At 43.4% G+C, this 20,407-nt stretch overlaps 1 protein-coding gene across 2 annotated transcripts in view; it reads right to left on the bottom strand.

The window, feature by feature from the left end:
• The window catches only part of MLLT1 (MLLT1 super elongation complex subunit), a 34,896-nt gene extending 14,746 nt beyond the window's left edge, over window positions 1-20,150 (bottom strand). For both annotated transcript variants that reach the window (XM_054805503.1, XM_054805502.1), the window contains exons 1-5: window positions 20,015-20,150; window positions 16,794-16,974; window positions 13,984-14,066; window positions 5,046-5,189; window positions 3,313-3,438 (exon numbers count right to left, since the gene is read on the bottom strand). In XM_054805503.1, the coding sequence (XP_054661478.1) occupies window positions 3,313-3,438; window positions 5,046-5,189; window positions 13,984-14,066; window positions 16,794-16,974; window positions 20,015-20,026 (546 nt within the window). In that variant the 5' untranslated portion in view covers window positions 20,027-20,150. The remainder of the gene's footprint in view (window positions 1-3,312; window positions 3,439-5,045; window positions 5,190-13,983; window positions 14,067-16,793; window positions 16,975-20,014) is intronic.
• Window positions 20,151-20,407: the final 257 nt, after the last annotated feature.

Raw genomic sequence — 20,407 nt, 5'->3', positions numbered from 1 at the left:
GTGACTGTTCCGGCTGATAAAGCGCGTGTAATCTGCTTCAAAACACATTGCCTGTGGATTGTTTCTCCTATGTAGAATTACATAAAAATAGCTTCATCAGACAAGTGAAAAAAGAAAACTTAAGCTTCTTCTGAAGTCTCAAGAACTAGATACTGCTAGATGCAAACATCAAATCTTGAAATCACTAGTTTGACCAACTACAGCGTATTTTATGTTCTGGACCTTCTACCAGAAGGTCTTTACACCACTACGCTACATAGTCCTAACGATAGGGGAAGTTCTGACTCTCTACTCAGCCTTGTTGCAAAGAGATGCAAGGACTTAAGAGTACAGCTTTACATGACAGGCAGTAAAAGATCCACCTCACTCATCCTCAGTATCAACGATACAAGTCAGAACAATCAGAGAGGATTTCAGTCAACTTTATGTGCTACAGCAGATCAGGAGGAAGATATGGCTCACCAAAGAAATCCCAGTCTTGGACATTTAATTTTCTTTTCAAAACTTCCCTGTGGAGAAGTCTAACAAATCATAAAAAGGCCTCCTAAATTATAGGATCATAGAATGGTTTGGGTTGGAAGGGACCTTAAAGATCATCTAGTTCCAACCCCCTGCTGTGGGCAGGGACACCCTCCACTAGACCCCGTTGCCCAAAGCCTCATCCAACCTGGTCTTAAACACTGCCAGGGATGGGGCATCCACAACCTCTCTGGGCAACCTGTTCCAGTACCTCACCACTCTAACAGTAAAGAATTTCTTTCTAACATCTAATCTAAATCGACCCTCCTTCAGCTTGAACCCGTTACCCCTTGTCCTGTCACTACACTCCCTGATAAACAGTCCCTCACCATCTGTCCTGGAGGCCCCTTCAGGTACTGGTAAGCTGTGATTAGATCTCCCCGGAGCCTTCTTTTCTTCAGGCTGAACAATCCCAACTCTCTCAGCCTGTCCTCATAGCAGAGGTGCTCCAGCCCTCTGATCAGCTTCGTGGCCTCCTCTGGACTCGCTCCAACAGCTCCATGTCTCTTCTGTACTGGGGCCCCCAGAGCTGGACGCAGTACTCCAGGTGGGGTCTCACCAGAGCGGAGTAGAGGGGCAGGATCACCTCCCTCGACCTGCTGGTCTCACCTCTTTTGATGCAGCCCAGGACACGGTTGGCTTTCTGGGCTGCAAGCGCACACTGCCAGCTCATGTTGAGCTTCTCATCCACCAACATCCCCAAGTCCTTCTCCTCGGGGCTGCTTTCAATCCATTCCTCCCCCAGCCTGTAGTCGTGCTTGGGACTGCGCTAACCCACGTACAGGACCTTGCACTTGGCCTTGTTGAACTTCATGCGGTCCGCACGGGCCCACCTCTCCAGCCTGTCAAGGTCCCTCTGGATGGCATCCCTTCCCTCCAGTGTGTCGACCACACCGCACAGCTTGGTGTCGTCGGCGAACTTCCTGAGGGTGCACTCGATCCCATTGTCCATGTCGCCGACAAAGATGTTGAAGAGTGCTGGTCCCAGTACCGATCCCTGAGGAACACCACTCATCACCGTTCTCCACTTGGACATCGAGCCGTTGACCACAACTCTTTGAGTGCGACCATCCAGCCAATTCCTTATCTGCCGAGTGGTCCATCCATCAAATCCATGTCTCTCCAATTTAGACACAAGGATGTCGTGCGGGACAGTGTCAAATGCCTTGCACAAGTCCAGGTAGATGACATCAGTTGTCCTTCCCTTATCCACCAACACTGTAACCCCATCATAGAAGGCCACCAAATTCGTCAGGTACGATTTGCCCTTAGTGAAGCCGTGTTGGCTGTCACCAATCACCTCCTTATTTTCCGTGTGCCTGAGCATAGTCTCCAGGAGGGTCTGCTCCATAATCTTGCCAGGCACGGAGGCGAGACTGACTGGCCTGTAGTTCCCTGGGTCTTTTTTTTTTTTTCCCTTCTTAAAAATGGGGGTTATGTTTCCCCTCTTCCAGTCAGTGGGAACTTCGCCGAACTGCCAGGACTTCTCAAATATGATGGAGTGTGGCCTGGCCACTTCATCCGCCAGTTCCCTCAAGACCCGCAGATGCAACTCATCAGGTCCCATGGACTTGTGCACCTTCAGGTTCCTTAGATATTCTCGAACCTGACCGTCTCCTACAGTGGGCGGTTCTGCATTCTCCCAGTCCCTGCCTTCTGTGACCTGGGCAGTGTGGCTCAAGCATTTGCCAGTGAAGACTGAGGCAAAGAAGTTGAGTACCTCAGCCTTCTCCATATCCTGGGTAACCAGGTCACCCGTTTCATTCCGGAGGGGACCCACATTTTCCCTCGTCCTCCTTTTCTCACTAACATACCTATAGAAGCTTTTCTTGTTGTCCTTGACGTCCCTGGCCAGACTAATTTCTATCAGGGCTTTGGCTTTCCTAACCTGATCCCTGGCTGCTCGGAGAGTTTCTCTGTATTTCTCCCAGGCTACCTGCCCTTGCTTCCACCCTCTGTAGGCTTCCTTTTTGTGTTTGACTTTGCCCGGGAGCTCCTTGTTCATCCATGGGGGCCTCTTGGTGTTTTTGCTTGACTTCCTCTTTGTTGGGATGCATCGCTCCTGAGCTTGGTGGAGGTGACCCCTGAATATTAGCCAGCTGTCTTGGGCCCCTCTTCCTTCCAGGGCTTTGTCCCACGGTATTCTACCAAGCAGATCCCTGAAGAGGCCCAAGTCTGCTGTCCTGAAGTCCAGGGTAGTGAGCTTGCTGCGCGCCCTCCTCACTGCCCTGAGGATCCTGAATTCCACCATTTTGTGGTCACTGCAGCCAAGGCTGCCCTTGAGCTTGACGTCCCCTACCAGGCCCCCCTTATTGGTGAGAATAAGGTCCAGCATGGCACCTCTCCTCGTGGGCTCCTCTATCACTTGGGGGAGAAAGTTGTCATCGACACATTCCAGGAACTTCCTGGATTGCTTGCACTCAGCTGCGTTGCCCCTCCAACAGATGTCGGGGTGGTTGAAGTCCCCCATAAGGACCAGGGCTTGTGAGCACGAGGCTGCTCCTATCTGCCTATGGAGGGCTTCATCTGCTCGGTCCCCCTGGCCAAGTGGCCTGTAGCAGACCCCCACTATGATGTCCCCTGCCCCCACCCTCCCTTTAATCCTGACCCATAGGCTCTCGCTTGGCTCCTCATCCATTCTGATAAGTTCCATACCATTAACTAGTGAACTACAGAGTACAAGGATGATGTTTTCAGAATTAGAAGCCAGAAACAGCTGCTAAACAAGCTCTCAGTAGCAAGCCCTGAAAAACTTCTTCACCTCAGGATGACACAAAAGCATTTCTCACTGACCTTTGACCCATGGGATGGTTTGGTCTTCTTGGGATCAGAGAAGGCAGAGAGTGGTATTGTGGGTAACATTGGATAATCAGGACTTGGCCTTGAAACAGTTTCTGCTCCTTCTGGCATTACCATCACCTAGTAATAAAGAGGAGAAAAATTATGTATGACTAAAGCCGCATGGACTATTAACACATGATTATGTTAAGTCACTTGCTCAATTAACACCCTATTATTCATGTTTTGGATGTTTTTTCCCCTACTTAAAGGCCATAAAAAGATATTGTCTAGGTAGTACTCAGTTTCAAGGCAACCCCTCAAATACAGAACATTTAAACCACAAAAAAATGAAAGGCAACATTCAATATCAAGTATCTTTCCCAAAGGGAACTCCAATATTCTGAGCACAAGCAGGCAATAAAGCTCTGGACAAGAACTGAGTGTTCTGCTGCAAATGCTCTTATCCTGCAAAAGGGTAGGAAGACAAATCTGGAAGGAATGAGCAGGACTTCAATTTAGGAAAAGCTGAATTCACTCATTCGGGGAAGGAAAAAAAAAAAAAAGGCAAAAAAAAAAAAAAGGAGGCCTTGGGTCTCTCCCTTGACAAGATCTTAACACGAAACACCGAGCTCCACGCAACGCTTTCCTTCTTACCTCCCCTATATTTTCTGTCAGAATAATCCTGTTGAAAATTTCCACTAGATGAACAGCATCAAAAGTGACTGACAGATGAAAGGCCTCAATACATAAGGTATACGATAATGTACTATGAAAATCTGAGAAAGCAAATTATGTTCTAGCCATCCTTTGGCTGAAGTAAGCACCTTCCTCTTTGTGCCCAATACAGAAAAGCCACTTGTCACTCCTGAGATTTACTATTGACAAACTTCCCCACAATCAGGCTAGAAACACATTTTTTCTTCAGAAGAAGAAAATTTTGCTAGCAATTAGGACCATCTTGAATAAAGTCCTTGAACAGAACATAATTATACATTACTATATATTGGGGTGTCTCAGAATACAGACATGCTCTGTCTGGCTAAAAACTTCATGCACTTTGTGGTTGTACTAATTTGCCTACATCTTGTAGCTATTTGAAGATCATTTCTTTAGTCTATCACCGCATATGACCTTCCCAGAAGTAAGAGTTCATCCACTGTAGCCACCCATATCTTACCATGCCTTGAAGAGTATATCTGTGTTTTCCTCCCACACCCATTTTCACTCTATATTCTAAAACTTTTCCTTAATCTTTTATTATCTAAGCCACAAGCAGCCAACCTCAGGTTTAGAGGACACTTACTGACAAGGAAGCATTAAGTATTAAGCTTTCCTATAGCAAAAATGAGTAAGGAACAGACTGGAAGCCTCTCCCTTTTCTTGAGCTTTTCTATACTGATACAGCTCACAACACAGGAAGGTCACAGGTATCTGTAACTGCCTGATGGACAGCATGCAACATCCACAGATGATCTCCATTTCCAGAGGGGTTTTAGTGCTTTGATATTAATAGTCACATTTAAATTGAAAATGAAGTGCCACCAATCACACCAGCAATGGTTTTAGTTCTGCTTCAAGTGCTGCAGTCGTATAACCAGAAGTAAAAATTGGCTGGGTCATCCTTTAGATGAACGTGGAAAACTGCAGCCTGCTGGGTTGCAGCTGAAAAGAAACCCCAGAGCAAAACAAGATCATTATCCATTTTAGCAGAACCTCTTCAAATCTCCAATCCCTTTGGCACTTACCCCTCCAGCCCTAATGAGTTTGCGTCTGAATTCCTTGGTGGGGTTGTTGAAAGTCAGTTTCTCACATCGAAGGTGGTTCACGGGTGGATTTCCCTCCAAATTTAAGAACAGGTCGTATGTGAAACAAACCTTTTTCGGCTCCTCCTAAAAACAAGAAAGACTTTGGGAAAACGGAAGAAGTTTGGCAAGCACACTAAGGCAGGGGGTTCAAATAGTCATTCCTGAAAATCCCAAATAAACCACTGAGTAAGTGCTGCATTCACAGAGTTTTTCATCATGAGATCAGAGAGCTTGGAAATAAATTACTTGTGCCTGAGGTTAACATACTGTTCAAAAGAAACTCAGGCATGGCTTTTCACTGCAAAAGAAACGCATGGACAAGGATACTGACTGACAATTCTCTATTTAAAGCCGTTCAAGTCATCCTAGGAAAGCAAATTCACAAGCTTTACCCACTATTCTGTTTTCACTGAAATTCAGATCCTATCTGCTTTGGGAAGCAACTGAACTATAAGTATCAATATTAAGAAAAGTATAATCCTTTAGGGAAGGAACAACTTCTGAACTCACAGGATCTCTGTGGCTACTGAGAAAAGATTAAACGCAATGGTAAAAGGATGACTTGTTTTGTAAAATCCTTTTCAATATGCATATTGCAGGGGCTGAATGGGAAGATATCCTAGGCTTTTGAACTTTCCAATGGCACTTTGACTGAAGAAATCCGGAGTTTGTATGCATGTTGGGGATCATCTGCGCCTCACTGGTTTTGTTCCACCTGCTACAGAAGCACAGCGAACATTCTGCATTTGCAGTACAGAATGGAAGAAATCTCTTCCTCCCCGCCCCCCCCCCCCCAATTGCAGATATTGCATACTACTTATGTATTACAAATATCAAGATGACATTTTCTGGTATTATCTGGGATTCTGCATTTCTAGATGAAAATTCAAAATGTGGCAAAAGAGACGCTCCTGCAAACCACACGGAGCCTTACAGTACATTCAGTATTTACATGAATGCATCCCACATGCCTCATTCAATGTGCAACATCAAGCAGCTGCACAGCAGTCTTTTCCACAATTCATATCCAGCAGCTTGATTTCCTGGTGTAGTTGCATTGTTGTATGGGAACAGACGCCGCAGGCTTCTAGCCCAAGCCATTAGATTTGCTGAAAATAGGTTGAAGCATCAAACGACTTCAGACCACACTGATTCCTGCTGTTTGCTTGGTGGATACTAACAATGCTAAAGAAGCTTCTTCTTGTACAAACTATACCTCTAATAATACAAAGTGTAGTAACCACACCTGGTTTACAACAAAATCAGTACCCTAAGCTCACCCGGGAGTCGAGGTCTTGGGTCCTAACTCCCTAAACAGGGGAAGGCAGACATCTAAGCAGACACATACAATAGAATTGTCTCCCATCAACAAGCAAGAACATGCCACCAACACAAGAGTCTTCAGACCCTCTTTTGGAAAAGTCCTGAAGAATCCACGCACACTGGAAAGGGTTCAATGTCTACTAAAACAGATGAACGGTAAGAAGAAAAGTACTTGTAAAATACACTGCATCGTCATTTTCCTCTTTTGCTACAACCATTCTCATTAACTGAATCATTAGTGAGCTCTGCATGTGTGTGCTTACGCTAGAGTTAAAACAGCAGCTGTAGAGGGTCCCTCAAAGTCTAATAAACTTAAATGAAGGATGACTAGAAATCCAAATGTGGCCTAAGAATTGCTTCTAAAAATGTTTTTCCTGGTTTACAACATAGAATAAATTGATCTTGGATATATTAGCAAAGCAGGACTCAGTCAAAAGCTGTTATGCCATCACATTATCAGAGCTCTGATTCGTCATTTGCCTGTTTGCTTTTGGAGCAGGAAAGGGGCAGCAGATTCATTTCCCTTTTATCTTTGGTATCCCCCCTTTTTTTTTTATACAGACTTAAAAGCGTCAGAGAACCTCGAAATATTTATTGTACCTCTGTTGACGAGCTTCCACTTTTTGTAAAATTAAGACAGTTTTTCAATGTGACTTTTCTCCAACTCAGAGATCACAACCACCCTGGGAACCGAGCCCTAGCCAAGTACCATGATCATTAAAATATCCTTTGTATCAGCTCAGGCCATCAGAAGCCCCCTGCCCCAAGTGAATAGTTAAGATTACAGCACTCCTAAAAGAACGAGTACAAAAGTCTCAAAGCAAAAAGCTGCAAATAAACATTCTTTCCTTTACTGCCTTCACTGACAGCTAATGATTACAGCTCAAGATACTCCAAAGCTTAACCCATCCGGTCCTCCCTAAAAGGTTCTTCCCTCCAAACAACCATCAAGGGGAAGGGGGGGAGGAAAAAAAGAAGAAAGAAAACTAAGGAAAATCTTTCTCAATTGGCCTGGACCTACACATCATCTAGCTTTAAATGGAAAGCCACTCTGAATCCACAGTGCCACACTTCAAAGCTTTTCTAAACAACACCTTGGTATCTACACATCCCACTGCCTGCCGTTGCAACAGAGCGTAGGTGCTTTCTCACCCTACGAACTTAGGTCCAGGCAGTCTGTTTTCATACTGTAACACCACTTTACATACTCCTGTCTCAGTAGCAACTATACCTGCAAGCTAGGCTTAACTCTTAAGATGATTCCACCTTCTGATACTCAACCCTTGATGTTAAAAAGTAAAACTGAAAAGGGAGAGACTTACTTTGTGGATATTTTGTTGCTCTGCAAGACCATACACTTTTGTAAAGATCTTTACTTCCACAAAAGGCTTTAGAAAGGATGGATCACGTCCATTTCTAACAGGTAGATATTTTGGTTACTCAGATTAAAATTCAATTGTCAGTTTGGACATGCAATGGTTAACCTGGTATGGGATCTCTCAGCAAGTCACCTTAGAAACTCAGTTTATATCTGCCCCTTAAATCTCAGGATGCCAGAGAAGTAAACTAGAAGCGTGTACCACAAAGCTAGGGCCAAGCTTTTATTTGCAGCCGCTGTAAGTTTCCCTCCATACAGTGAATCCCCCTACTCCACCTCCAGTTTCCAACACTGAGTACATTACACTTTATTTTTACTGTTTTCCAGCTTCCCGTCTGCACTGACTGCCACTGCACTGTTATGAACACTGAAGTTGCTTTATTTTTCTTCTGGGTTCTGAAGTAATGGGTTAAAGTTCTTTTGGCACTTTTCTTAAGAGAAGGAATTTTTCAAAGTCTTTTGTTAAAATTTCCTTGTCCTGTTTTTAAGGCAGGGCGTGCCCTTTGCCACTTAACACAAATCAGAAGAATTTCACTGGTAGCGTGCGCATAAAGCTCATAAATCACTTTTAGAAAGCCATAAAACAAAATTATCTACAAAAATCTAGCACACCAAGGAAGCAGACTCATGGTTATTCAATAACTACAACATCTAACACTACTTCCCTTTTGCCATAGATCCAGCCTGACAGAGTCATTTATCCGTAACCGGTGCATAACGTCTGTATAAATGAAACCCCCTTTCCAGGCCTGCACAACCCGTTTGACTAGTCTTCCACCTCGCTTCCAGACAGGACGTTTAAAAGTGAATAGCCCAATATTCATTTTTTTGAAGCAAGTAGCCTTATGTTACACTCTGCTAACAAGTCCATGAAACACCCTTAGCTTTTTTGAGATTCTACAGGGTTAAGTAAAACAACAGAGAACAGCATTCCCCCATTTGAAGCCTATCACTTTGAAAATTAGGAAAATAGACCCACAGCTCAAAGACAAGCATTTAATCATCTACTAGCTCTTACAAATACGTGATATGATGCTGGCATGGCTAGTAAAGCTGCTATGTTCAACAAGGTTTCCTTGCCAGGCACTGCAATCTATTGTGCCACATTGAACGGCTACTGAAACACACAGCCTGGGTGTTTTGGCCAGGAAAACAGCCTGCTCAGATAGAAGAATGGGTAAACTGATAATATGTATTCATTTATGACAGAAAAAGGTAAAAGAAGATTCATCACTCATCCGAAGCACAAAAAGTGATGCAGATTTGGTAAGACAATACAGAACAGACCTAAAAAAATGTGAGCAGAAATGCTTCCACTTAAAGCTAGACAAAATTACACATTTTACTCCGCCTTCCACAACTTTCAGCGACACCGAGTAAATATTAACAGGCTAAACCTACTCCTCCTTTCCTCAAACCTGTGCAGACCCTGGCCCAATAACAAAGCCATTTCTTAAGTAAAAATCAAATGTCTCACACAAACATGGGCTCTTCAGCAACCTTCCTTAGGCGTGTTTCACAAGCCGATACCTTCCTGACGACACAGTCCTGACACGTAGTTCTAACTGATCTCCAGTTTCACCTACCCTGCCGTATGTGCAGCCCACATACGTCTCCACTGAGTTCCTACTTTGAAACACAAATAATTTTTCCCTTCTCCAATATTTTTCTATGTATTTTATATATCACACCTATAAACATTGCAGAAAGGGTAAAAGATACATGTTTTTAATTTGAACCTAACTGGAAAAATCAAACGGATTTCTCTGCTTTCTTTGCTTATCTCCCTTTTCAGTAATAGAAAAAGCCCAAGTTACATGTAACCATTATGTAAATACTGGAAGCCTTTTATCTCTAGCACTGAAATTGGGAGGTAGTATTTTTAAACAGACTTCAATACAGCATCTTATCCATGGTGCATTAACATCATCTGCCATATATTGGAATAGCATGAAAGTATACCAGACCTTTAGCTTTGGGGGGGGACGGGACGGGACCAGATTGATCCAATTCAATTAGGATGCAAAAAAGGTAACAGGGGATGAGTACCAAAATCATACCTGTATTACAGCCTCCAGATTACAACGTATGCCACCGAGAGAGATGTATTTGGAGACAACAATGAGGCCATGAAAAAAGCCTCGAGACTTTTGAAATTGAGTGGGGGAGAGGGAAGGGGAAGAGCAGTAGAAAAACAGCAACACATTTATTGTACCCAGTTTGTATTGATTCAAGCACCAGAAGCCACTAACAGCAGCCCTCATTACAGGAAGGAACACAAAGGATTTAAAACCAAAAATAGCATACTAACATTTTCAGTCCAACAATCCCAAATGATCCACTATCATTAGTCAACTGTGCTTTCAAAAGCTTTATCATTCAACCCGCTGAGACCCCGCCGTTTGTTTTTCAGGTTCAGTTACAGAGGCAAAGGCTCTAGCAGGCCACCAATATCAAATGAGACCGCAAGTCCTGTGGCCTGTATAGATCACTGCAGCTCTCTAGAAAGCTGATATACAAACTGTCCAGGCTCACAGCAATATTCAGAATAAATCTTCTGTAATTCAAATGACATGGCAACGCACCTATGTATTGAGGAACTGAATTACAGCACAGGAAGGTCAAACACATGCCAACAAGGCATAACTGTGTTCGTAGAGGATAAGAACGGGCCCTTGCACCTTTTTTAATTCTCTGCTGACACCTCCTTGTCTGTCAGAAAGCCACCAAAAGCTTCAGCGAGGCCAAGAGCACTGACTCTCCTACTCCAAACAGACAACAAAAAGAGAGTACTCCAACACAAAGAGTTAATGGCCAGTTTTATGTAAAGTTGCCTTAAAAAATCCCTGATGAAGTTCATTAAAAACATTCTTAAGCCATCCTTAGTAAAACTGTTCCTTAGCAGTGAACAGGCCCATGTTTCTTTAGCCAAAGCAAAGAGTACACTGGCTCTGACAACCACTATTTATCATCCTAGTAACAAATTAGAACAGGGAAAGGAAACGACTAAGAAAGGAGGCTTGAACTGTGGAAAAAAAAAAAATCAGCCAACCATGGCAAAGATCAAGCTCCACAGATTAGCTCGCTCCCTCTTTAAATCCTTTCTCTTCTCACCTTCACAAAGCTAAATATGCATCGATAAACAAATCCCAAAGCCTTTGCAACTCTTGTTTCAACTGAGAGGACACACATCAACAAAAACGTGCTAGAATGTAGGGAGCATATGGCCAGAAAGACCCACCCGACTCCTCCTGCCCAGCCACCTACCGAACAGCATTTTCTACTCAATCCCAGAATCAATCCATAACATCTACTTGAAAAGAGTTATTCAAGGATGAGTCCCAAATGCTGTAATCAATTCAGGCAAATTCAGAACAATATATGCTCCACACACAACAGCTGATGCCCACCACAGTCAACAGGTTTACAGAGCTCAGAGTGAACATATGGTCTCAAAGCAGCGAAGACTTTTTTTTTTTATTTGGTGCTTTAATGTCATATTCTTTAATGCAGGAGAAAATAGGCTGTGTTCTAAGCCTCTGCCATTCCGCCTCTTTCCCAATCTTTTTAATTTCTACTATATCCCAGTTTTTGCTTATCTTTTGTGTTTGCATTTCTATCTTTGCAGAAGTATTTACCTCTTACATTTCCCCCAACTCCACTTACTGAAAATAATCAAAGCTCTTCATATTTCAAGATGGCATTATCACCAGGCAAGAGTGGTCAGAGGAGCCAAATTTTTCACATCCTCAGGCAGCTTCTAAGCTTCCAGCAATCATAAGTAGCAAGCTTAACTTCCAAATGCGTAGAGAACATTTCCTGACATAAGGACTGAAAATTTACTTTTAAGTAGTAAATGAAAATTTCAAAAAACTTCAGTATTGCTCACGTATTTGAAGTTCCTGGTTGAACCTAGGAACACGTTCAAATGACATGCTGGAAGGCAGAAGCTATCATGTTTTCCCTCAACCACCACTTGCCCCAATTTAATAATGGGGGGTGCTGCCCAAAACTCCTTAATTAGTCGATTTGTCAATCAGCTTAAAAGCGGAAAAGAACTTCTCCATAATGCATACATCTAAAAAAACAGGGCAAAGATGTGTATTTTGAAGATTTGTAGTTCTGAAAACAAGTCTGCAACTAAACCTTTTTTCCTATTAATTTTTCATGTTTCTAAAGACCAAAATGCCAAAAACAAACCGCCTTTTCCTAAATTAACTGCTACTTCCATTGTTTCCACTAAGAACAGAGACCACCTATTTCCCTTATTTATAAAAGCCATCCTATCCCTAATGCTAGAAAGAGCAACTATGCAGTCACGTGTTTATAGATAAACAATGAGAAGTGATGACCCCAGTGGGTGTGAAACCAAGTTATATTCAGAAAAGCTGCCAGTTCCATATTCTGTGAGGAGCATACGACTGTAAGGGACAGAGAGGAAAAAAAAGCATACGAATGCAGAGGTCAGAGCAAACAAATGCACCAACAAAAAAATACAGGAGAGGTAGAAATGAGAGAGAAAGATCCATGAGGATTTGTGAAAGACAAAGCCATCAGAGACCTGCAGGGAAAAGGCAAATGTGTGAAAAGACTAGGTGAAGAAAGGAAGGAAAGATAAAAGGTAAGAGTAGAAAGAATACATAGTTCGCTCATCACAATCATTCGAGATTCCCCTTACAAGAAATCGGCATGGAAAAGTTGACTTTTTTTTTGGTCAGGAATGTAAAGGTAGATTTTGAACTTGAATTAAGCCAACATACAGCGCAGATGAAGAGTTTCCTGATTTCCATCCAAAACCTCAGAAAAGCCACCAGAAGTCAAACTACTTTTAAGCTTTTGAGGTTTTGGGGTTTTTTTGCATTCAAGTCATAGTTTTCAGCATTTGCCAAAAAAGCTGCTTCTATCAACAACTTTCATCCCTTACCCTCTAACTGCCATTTCTCTTCACATCCTTTTGGCTTACTCCACCCACCCAAAAGAAAGTTGTGGGCAAAACGTTCCCAGGTTTAAAAGACAAGTCTTCGTGTGGTTCAGTCTCATTATTTGGCTTATTACTCAGACTCATAAACTGGAGTAAGAGCAATGTGGTAGGCCAAAAAACCAAACTAAACCGTTAATTATTCACAAATGACACCGCCAGGAGAGTATACTGTGCTAGGCTGGGGCAAGAAGGAAATGATAGACAGATACGTTTGTGGGAGGTACAACTGAAAGGATGCTGGGAAGCTAAAGAGAATTAGGTGGTTATATGTGGTCTGCTGTCAACAAAACCTGGGTAATGGCTTGTGCTTGGAGGGTCAGGGGCTGGGGGTAAGAGCATATATTAGAGAGATGTGGCTTAATGGTCAAATTTTAGTTTATCTAGGCTCCCTCTTAGGGATAATAAGCAGATTTTTTTTTTAAATTTAATTTAATTAGCAATCAAAACCAGAAAGATTCAGTATTTATGTTTAACAAAACAACTTAACTGAAACTGCGTTAATATGAACGCAAATGCCCAAATCTCTATTGTCATAACATTCTTCAAGCCATGCAGCATGTGATCTCTGTGGTAAGACTTAAAGCAAGCAATAAATCCCAAATTTTAACTTTCATACACTTGTTGGCATTGCATCTTAGGATTTAAAATATTTACCATTTTCTTTTTGGAAGAGTACTGAATCAGAACGACAATATTTTCAACATAGCTGTAAACACCTGTCCTATATATTCACGTTTGTCTTGGGCCTATACAAATTTTATACCTGTACAGTTAATTTAATAAGATCGCAAGTAAAAAAAATGGATTTTTTAATATATTGCCAGTCAACACTGTATTTACAAATGTTTATAAAAATCAGTGGTTTATGTTTATTTAATTCTCTATTTGCATAAAACACTTTAAACTGCTTTAATATTATCCACACTAGAGAAGCTCGTTACAAGCGGTACAATCTCTGTTCCAAATCTCTAGGACCACCGCACTGTCCTGATATTACCTTTCTATACAATTCCATTTCTGCCAAAAGCTTTCTTTTGAAGTCCGGTAGGAGCTTCCAACTCCCAGTTAAATTCTATTTATTAGACTAATAAAAAACACACACATAAAACAGTCACATAATTTAGAGTCTTTCTGTCAGGCAGTTTCAGGCTCTGGCACAGCTCAAAACAATTACAAGACCAGAAATCAAATTCTACCTTATTTTTGAAGTACACTTCAATGGGCATAATGAAGCCTGCATAGCCAGACTCCTCCACTTTGTAAGGGGGCTCCTTGCACACTGAAAAAGAGAACAGATAAATGTTAACTTTGAGTAGAATGAAACTTAATCTGAGCCAAAAAAGGAGTTGCAAGATGAGAAATGGGCCTCTGACAACCTCAGGACACATTTAAAACTGACCTTTGTGAGGAAAAAAACATACAAAATAAGATGGTGGTCACAGGCTTAGTTAAGAACATGAAAATCTGTTCTTAGCTCCTCCCATGGAAAGGAAACATAAAACATTCCATGCCAGAGTCTCTGTGAGATTCTGCCCCCCCTTTTGCAGTGAGATACAATTACATTTCTCCGCTGTTCCACAACAATGCAAACTGCCAATTAAAGCTGCCTTGCCAAAAAAGGCGAAGACCCAAAAGGTGGGAATTTGAACAGTACAGAAAAATAACATTTACTTTGATGCCTATATTTATTAATCAAAATATGGTACCATGCGAGCAGGTTTGGTTTTGGGGGTTTTTTTTCCCTTGAAACGCACTCCTGCAATGCTGAATCTTCATAATTACATAACAGCCATACTACAAGCTGCTTCATCCAAACCTCAGAGCAAACCTGAAGGGCAGGTAAGCACTGCTATTTATTTCACATACAAGGAAACGGAGAAAGCTTAAACAGTTTGCCGCTAAGGTCACGGTGCTGCCTACCGCAGAAACATCGATTACAAAAGTTAATCGCTTCTCAGAAATTAATCTACCTGCTTCCTGCCTCAGTTTCCCCTGGCCTGCTACCTGTTTTATCTTCGTGCTACTGAATCCTTCCTGTCATCTACCACTGCGTTTCAGTACAGTGATGGCCGACTCGAAGGATTCTAGGCTCATTTATTTGGCCACGACATAGCTATACGTAACAGCTGCCAGAAGAAACGCAAGACCAACGCAGATATTCTCCTCTCAGGAACTGGATTCACTTGCATATAAAATTTATGCACAATATATGTAAATAAAGTCAATTAAGTAATTAGGGAAAATCAGTGCAAATCTTTTTACTTTCTCTAAATAATTCCAAGTAATTAATATGATTAGGAAACAGTACCTCAAACCTAAAAAGCACACAAATTATTTTCCTTCAATGTAGATATATTATCCCCAGCTCTAAGCACTTCTACCATCATTATGGTGCTAGCAAGCAGTACTCAAAATTCAACTGTGAAAAATAGCATATCTAAAAATAATAAAAATCTTTAGACTTGCTTTCACTTGAATTTCATCCAAGAACCCTATCATTTAGGTGAAAAAGCCCCAAACCAAAGAACAGTGTCAATACGGCAGCAGGATTCTTAAGACTATCTGCCAAGCAGCCTTTGTTCCTTAGCCGCTCTATTCTAACAAATTAAAATTAGTACACAAGCAATCTGCTAGCAGCACAAGCCTACCTTCACCAGTAGATTTTGCTCCAAGAGTGAACCATCCGAAGAAACCCTTCAAACAAATCTAGAAATAGTATGCATCTGCCACACCGTTTCTGTACAACCCAGACACACTTTGGTCAAAAGCAAGCCGGCATTATAAGCAAGCTTAGGAAAGCATGCAAAGCCCAGAGATCAGAAAAAACTCTCTTTAAAGGTAGATAATACGGCAACCGACTGGCAAAGACCACATACTATCCCAATGCAGTGGTTTGTATAAAGTAATTACACCAGATGACAAGAATTGTAGCACAGCGGATTGTAACTTTTATTCTGTAAATTAGCTTTCAGGTCAGTATTGCACTTGCTTATCATACATCAGTTTTACTACATCAGTTTGAAGGAGATATTAACATACAGACTAGACTTACATCCTTATGAGCTGAACACCTTTGAGTTACTTTCCGCTGTGGACTCCCACAAATAACCAATGTAGCAGGTAATCCTAAGACATCCTGCGTGACCAGCAGACTTCCAAAGAAACATTTCAAAGAATGCGCATTAGGAAGTAATTTACAGCAATACTCTTAGGCAGCCAGCATCCCTTGTAGTACACTATAACAATACTGCAGATGCAGTCACACAATCTTAAGCAGATCTAAGTCTTTGCTGCTGCTGCTGAAAAGGGCAATTCCTGCTCCTCCACCTCAACCATGCGTTCCTGCTGCCCCGTGCCAAGGATAAGGTTCACGTTGCTGCACAGTCAGAAAGAGCAATGAACAGATCCAGCAGACAATAACACTACAATTTGTATACTCTTGCCAACCATGCTGACTGCACAGTGCTTGCACACATACATGCAGCTGAAACGTACAGCCAGTGGCAAAGAGACCACCACACCTTTGGGATCATTGATTTCTGCTGGGTTTAATGCTACCTGAACTGGCACCAGAGACTAGAAATTGCAAGAATCCTGATGGCTACTTAATGACCGATGCAAAAGCCTACATGCTCCAGTATGTATACGAGCATCTCTCACCAATCACACACTGCCAGCTTGTGTTGGTAATAGTATTAAATCAAACCCATCTTTCCCGTTTTGTAACATAAATTATCTTCTGCTATCACTAAGTGTCTTGCGAACCTGCATGTACTAATGCTTAAATAAAAGGAGCCAGCCCTTTCATCAGAAGAAAGGTCCCATTCTCCCTGACCTTCCTCAAACAAAGACAGTAAAGGTTAAAGCTGAAGTGCACACAACGTACATTTTGCTCCTCTTTAAGAAGATATTTTACAGAAAAGGGACAGTCCAAGACAACCTTGACTTGCACAATGCTCTTTCATACAGAGAAGACCTAATAACACATCTTCAAAACGACACTCACCTCGCTTGGGTTTTGGGAAGCTCTCGTGTAGCCGAAAGACCACCCTTTCCACAAAATGCTGGATGTCGCACTGCTCCGGGCCACGGACAAACACCATCCAGTCATGAGTAAACCCTTCGGTGGTGGGCTTTTTCCGCAGTTGGGCTCGGTGCCCCAGCTCCAATTTTACTTGAACCGTGCACTGTTTTAGGACAGAGGTAAGACCATAAGCAAAATGAAACAGCTTACACATTATGCAGAACGCTGAGCCCCACAGACAGAAGATGCTAGATCACCGCAAGGGAGGAATACAACAGCTTCCACAGAGAGATTAGTCTAATTCTACAAACTACAGTGTTGTCAACAGAAAAGGTATCATAAAAATAGCTCCTACCACCATTTCATACCTATTTTCTTCCTAATATTAGCATTGCACGGAAAACAGCTTTAGAAGAGGGATAGGTTTATCTGCTTCACTTATCAACTAAATTGTCAGCAAAGTCCTAATTGTGGAATCTTTATTTCTAGAAAGCGTCAGAGACAGAACTTGATGTTCACAGCTTACAGAATTCAAAGCACTGACAGAAAACTAATCTTAAAACAGGAAAAATTAGATCATTGGTGGTTTATGATATTCTCTAGAATACGTAATCCACTAGAATAAAATTATGATGCTCCTTGTATTCTTTTAAATACATTAACGCACTTTGAAAGACCAAGTTAACATGTAGCATGTCTGCACAATATCCAACACTAAAATGTCTTAATTCTGATTTGCACTCCCGAATCCTACTCTGATCACTGGCTAACAGAGAAGGTGTATTCAGTGTCTCGCTCAAAGCACAAAAATCCCAGTAAATGCCTTAAAAACCAGATTAAATTAATTGTGAAGATCCACATATTATTGCAGACTTCACAGTCAGAAGCAAGCAAATGAATTAAACAGATGTAACAGAGGAAAGGCCAACACGGTTCAGACACAAGTTAAAGCAAGCAAATCTTAGGGCAAGATTTGTAGAGACAGGGAATAAACCTAAGCTATCCAACTACTTACTAATTTTGTGAATATATGCTATACAAACCAGATTAGCAATCTCAAACTAAACCCAGGAAGCAACTGGAAGCTTATTAAAAAATGGGGTAGTTTTTAGTCCTTATGCCCCCTTCATCACCTAAGACTTGAAAATAAGCGTCTTGTTGTTTCTGGCAGTTCTCAATTACCACTGGGAGAGGCAACATTATTTGTCATTACCTATATTACAGGTGGACACAGAGCCAAACTGATGTTAGACAATGAACATGGAAAGAGAAAGCTTCCTGAGCTCTAGACAAACATTTAGGAGAAGTATTATCCTCATTTTCCCATTGAGGAACTGCAACAAGGAGTATAACCACGATTAATGCTCAAAAAATATTTTGCATATCCAACCTGACATTTTATGGGAATGTGATTTTTCAGAGTATGGTTAATACTTTCTGAAAAAGCATAAGTCACTCAATCTCAGTATTCTTTTCTTTGTAAAACGATCGCACAGGAGGTCTACAGAGTACCAGGCATCAAAGCTCGACCTCCCAAATTGCAGTCCAGTTCTAATTTCAACTATAAGCCTTAACGCAGTCTTTCAGGCGGTTATCTTTATAGCAAAATACCATCAGCTGCCATCCAACACATCAATTCTAAGACTGAGGGACAAACTCATCTAATTAATTGCTTCACCTGTATCACTACAACATTTCTTTAGGTTACCTTCCTCTGCAAGTTCTCTTGGCAGGCCATTTTTTCTCGTCCTGTGCTGTAGGGCTTATCTACACTGGCTCCATCTCGCTCCTGCACTAAAAATGAAGTTACACGGCCATCTGTTCTTTCATGTCACATTAAGGAATAAGAAAAAAGGCAAGGTGTGTTTCACTCAAAGCACAGCAATCTCTCCTACGGTGGAAGACCATTTTGTGGAGACTGTCTGCCTAAATCCCAAGTCTGCAGAGGAGGGTGCTTGCAGGCCTGCTTTATCTGGGATACTTCCCACAGTGTTCACATCAACTGATCCAGTCTGCTCTGCAGCTTCACGTTATCGATTCCATAATTACCCTTTAAATCGTGCTACTGTTGCCAGTTACTACCCCTCTCCAGAGAGGTGCAAATGACTGTCAGTCTACAAAATTTGCCGTTCTAGTTGAAACGGCTGAGGAATTTTAGCTGAGAAACAGATGGGACTATGTGGAAGAGAACAAAATTAAACATAAAAGAGAACTGTTTAACTGAGAGTGAAAGTTGTACTTGCTATACTTCTCACATATCGGTCCAATTAACAATCGCTATGAATTAAGACAGAAGTTGAAACACATTTGAAAATAAGATCTCCTAACATAACAAACATCCAAAGTTGCTCCACTGAAAATGGAGGGTTTTTTTTTTTTTTTTCCCCAAGCGTGTCTCTCAACAAAGGGAAACCAGGATCCTATTCAAACAATTTGTAATAATACAAAGGAGTCCGCTTTTCAACTTCTCAATAAACATTCTGAAGGCTGCTCTGGTTTTTTGTTTGATGTGCTAATTGCCTGAAAGCCATAACGAGTTTCCATTCGCTCTCCTTCGGCTGATTATTCAAAGGATAGCGGGGCTCACCTCCTGAACCTCAGGCTCGTAGGTAACCTGTTCCCAGCTCGCATGCACTCGCACACAAAAGGCCTGAGCCACCCGGCTCCAGATCACCTCAGGTAAACTTCCAGCCTCCATCCCCGCCCGCTGCAGCACCGCAGCGACCCGTCCGCTAACGGGCGGCTTCCCACCGCCTCCCCGGAGCGGTCGTAACTCTCTCGGTGGCATTAACCCCTTGCACCGCGGCTGGTGGGGGGTAGTAACGCCGGCACCACCCCTCCCCGTAAATGAGCCCGGGCAGGAATTTGCGGGAAATGCTGCTGCTGCTGCTGCCACCCCCCGCCGCGGGCGAGGCTGCAGCGCGGCCGCCCATGAAGGGGCGAGCGCCAAGCATCACCCCTCCCCAAAAAGTGGGGTGTGCCTGCTCAGAGCGGGGGGCGATGCCCCCCAACCCCGCCGGGGGGAATCAACTCCCCCCCCCCCTCCAGGATGGGGGCCCACCCAGTGCAGCCCCCCCCTCCCCGGTGCAGGGGGGGGCCCCGGCCCCTCCCCACGCGTGCCCCCCGCGCGGGGGGGAGGGGCAGCGCCGAGGGGCCCCACCCCCACGGCGGCGCGGCAGGGCGGGCGCCGCCGCTCCCCTCACCTGATTGTCCATGGCTGGGCGCAGCACCGCGGGCCCCTCTCGCCCGCTCGCTCCCGCCGCGGCGGTTTCGCTGGCCGGTCGGCGGGGGGGGGTCTCTTCTCCCCCTTCTCTTCCCCCCCTCTACGAGCGCAGCCGCTCTCCGTCCCCCCCACCCCCCTCCCCGCCGCCTCGGCCGCCGCCTCCTCGGTCGCGGCCCCTCACGGCCCCGCCGCCGCCGCTCGCCTCATTGTGTGTCACTCACAGGCAGCAGCCCCGCCACCCCCCGGCGCCCGCCCCGCGGAACCGGAAACCGACGCCACCAGAGAGGCACCCGCCCGCCGCCAATAGCTGCGTCGTCTCACGCCTGGAGGCGGGGCTTCCGCCCGGGCGCCGCCAGCCTGCCCCGCCTCCGTC

The sequence above is a fragment of the Grus americana genome, chromosome 28 (assembly GCF_028858705.1).
Source record: "Grus americana isolate bGruAme1 chromosome 28, bGruAme1.mat, whole genome shotgun sequence".
Lineage (NCBI taxonomy): Eukaryota > Metazoa > Chordata > Aves > Gruiformes > Gruidae > Grus > Grus americana.
The sequence above is the reverse complement of the archived record's forward strand: the minus strand, read 5'-3'. Positions and strand labels throughout refer to the sequence as shown.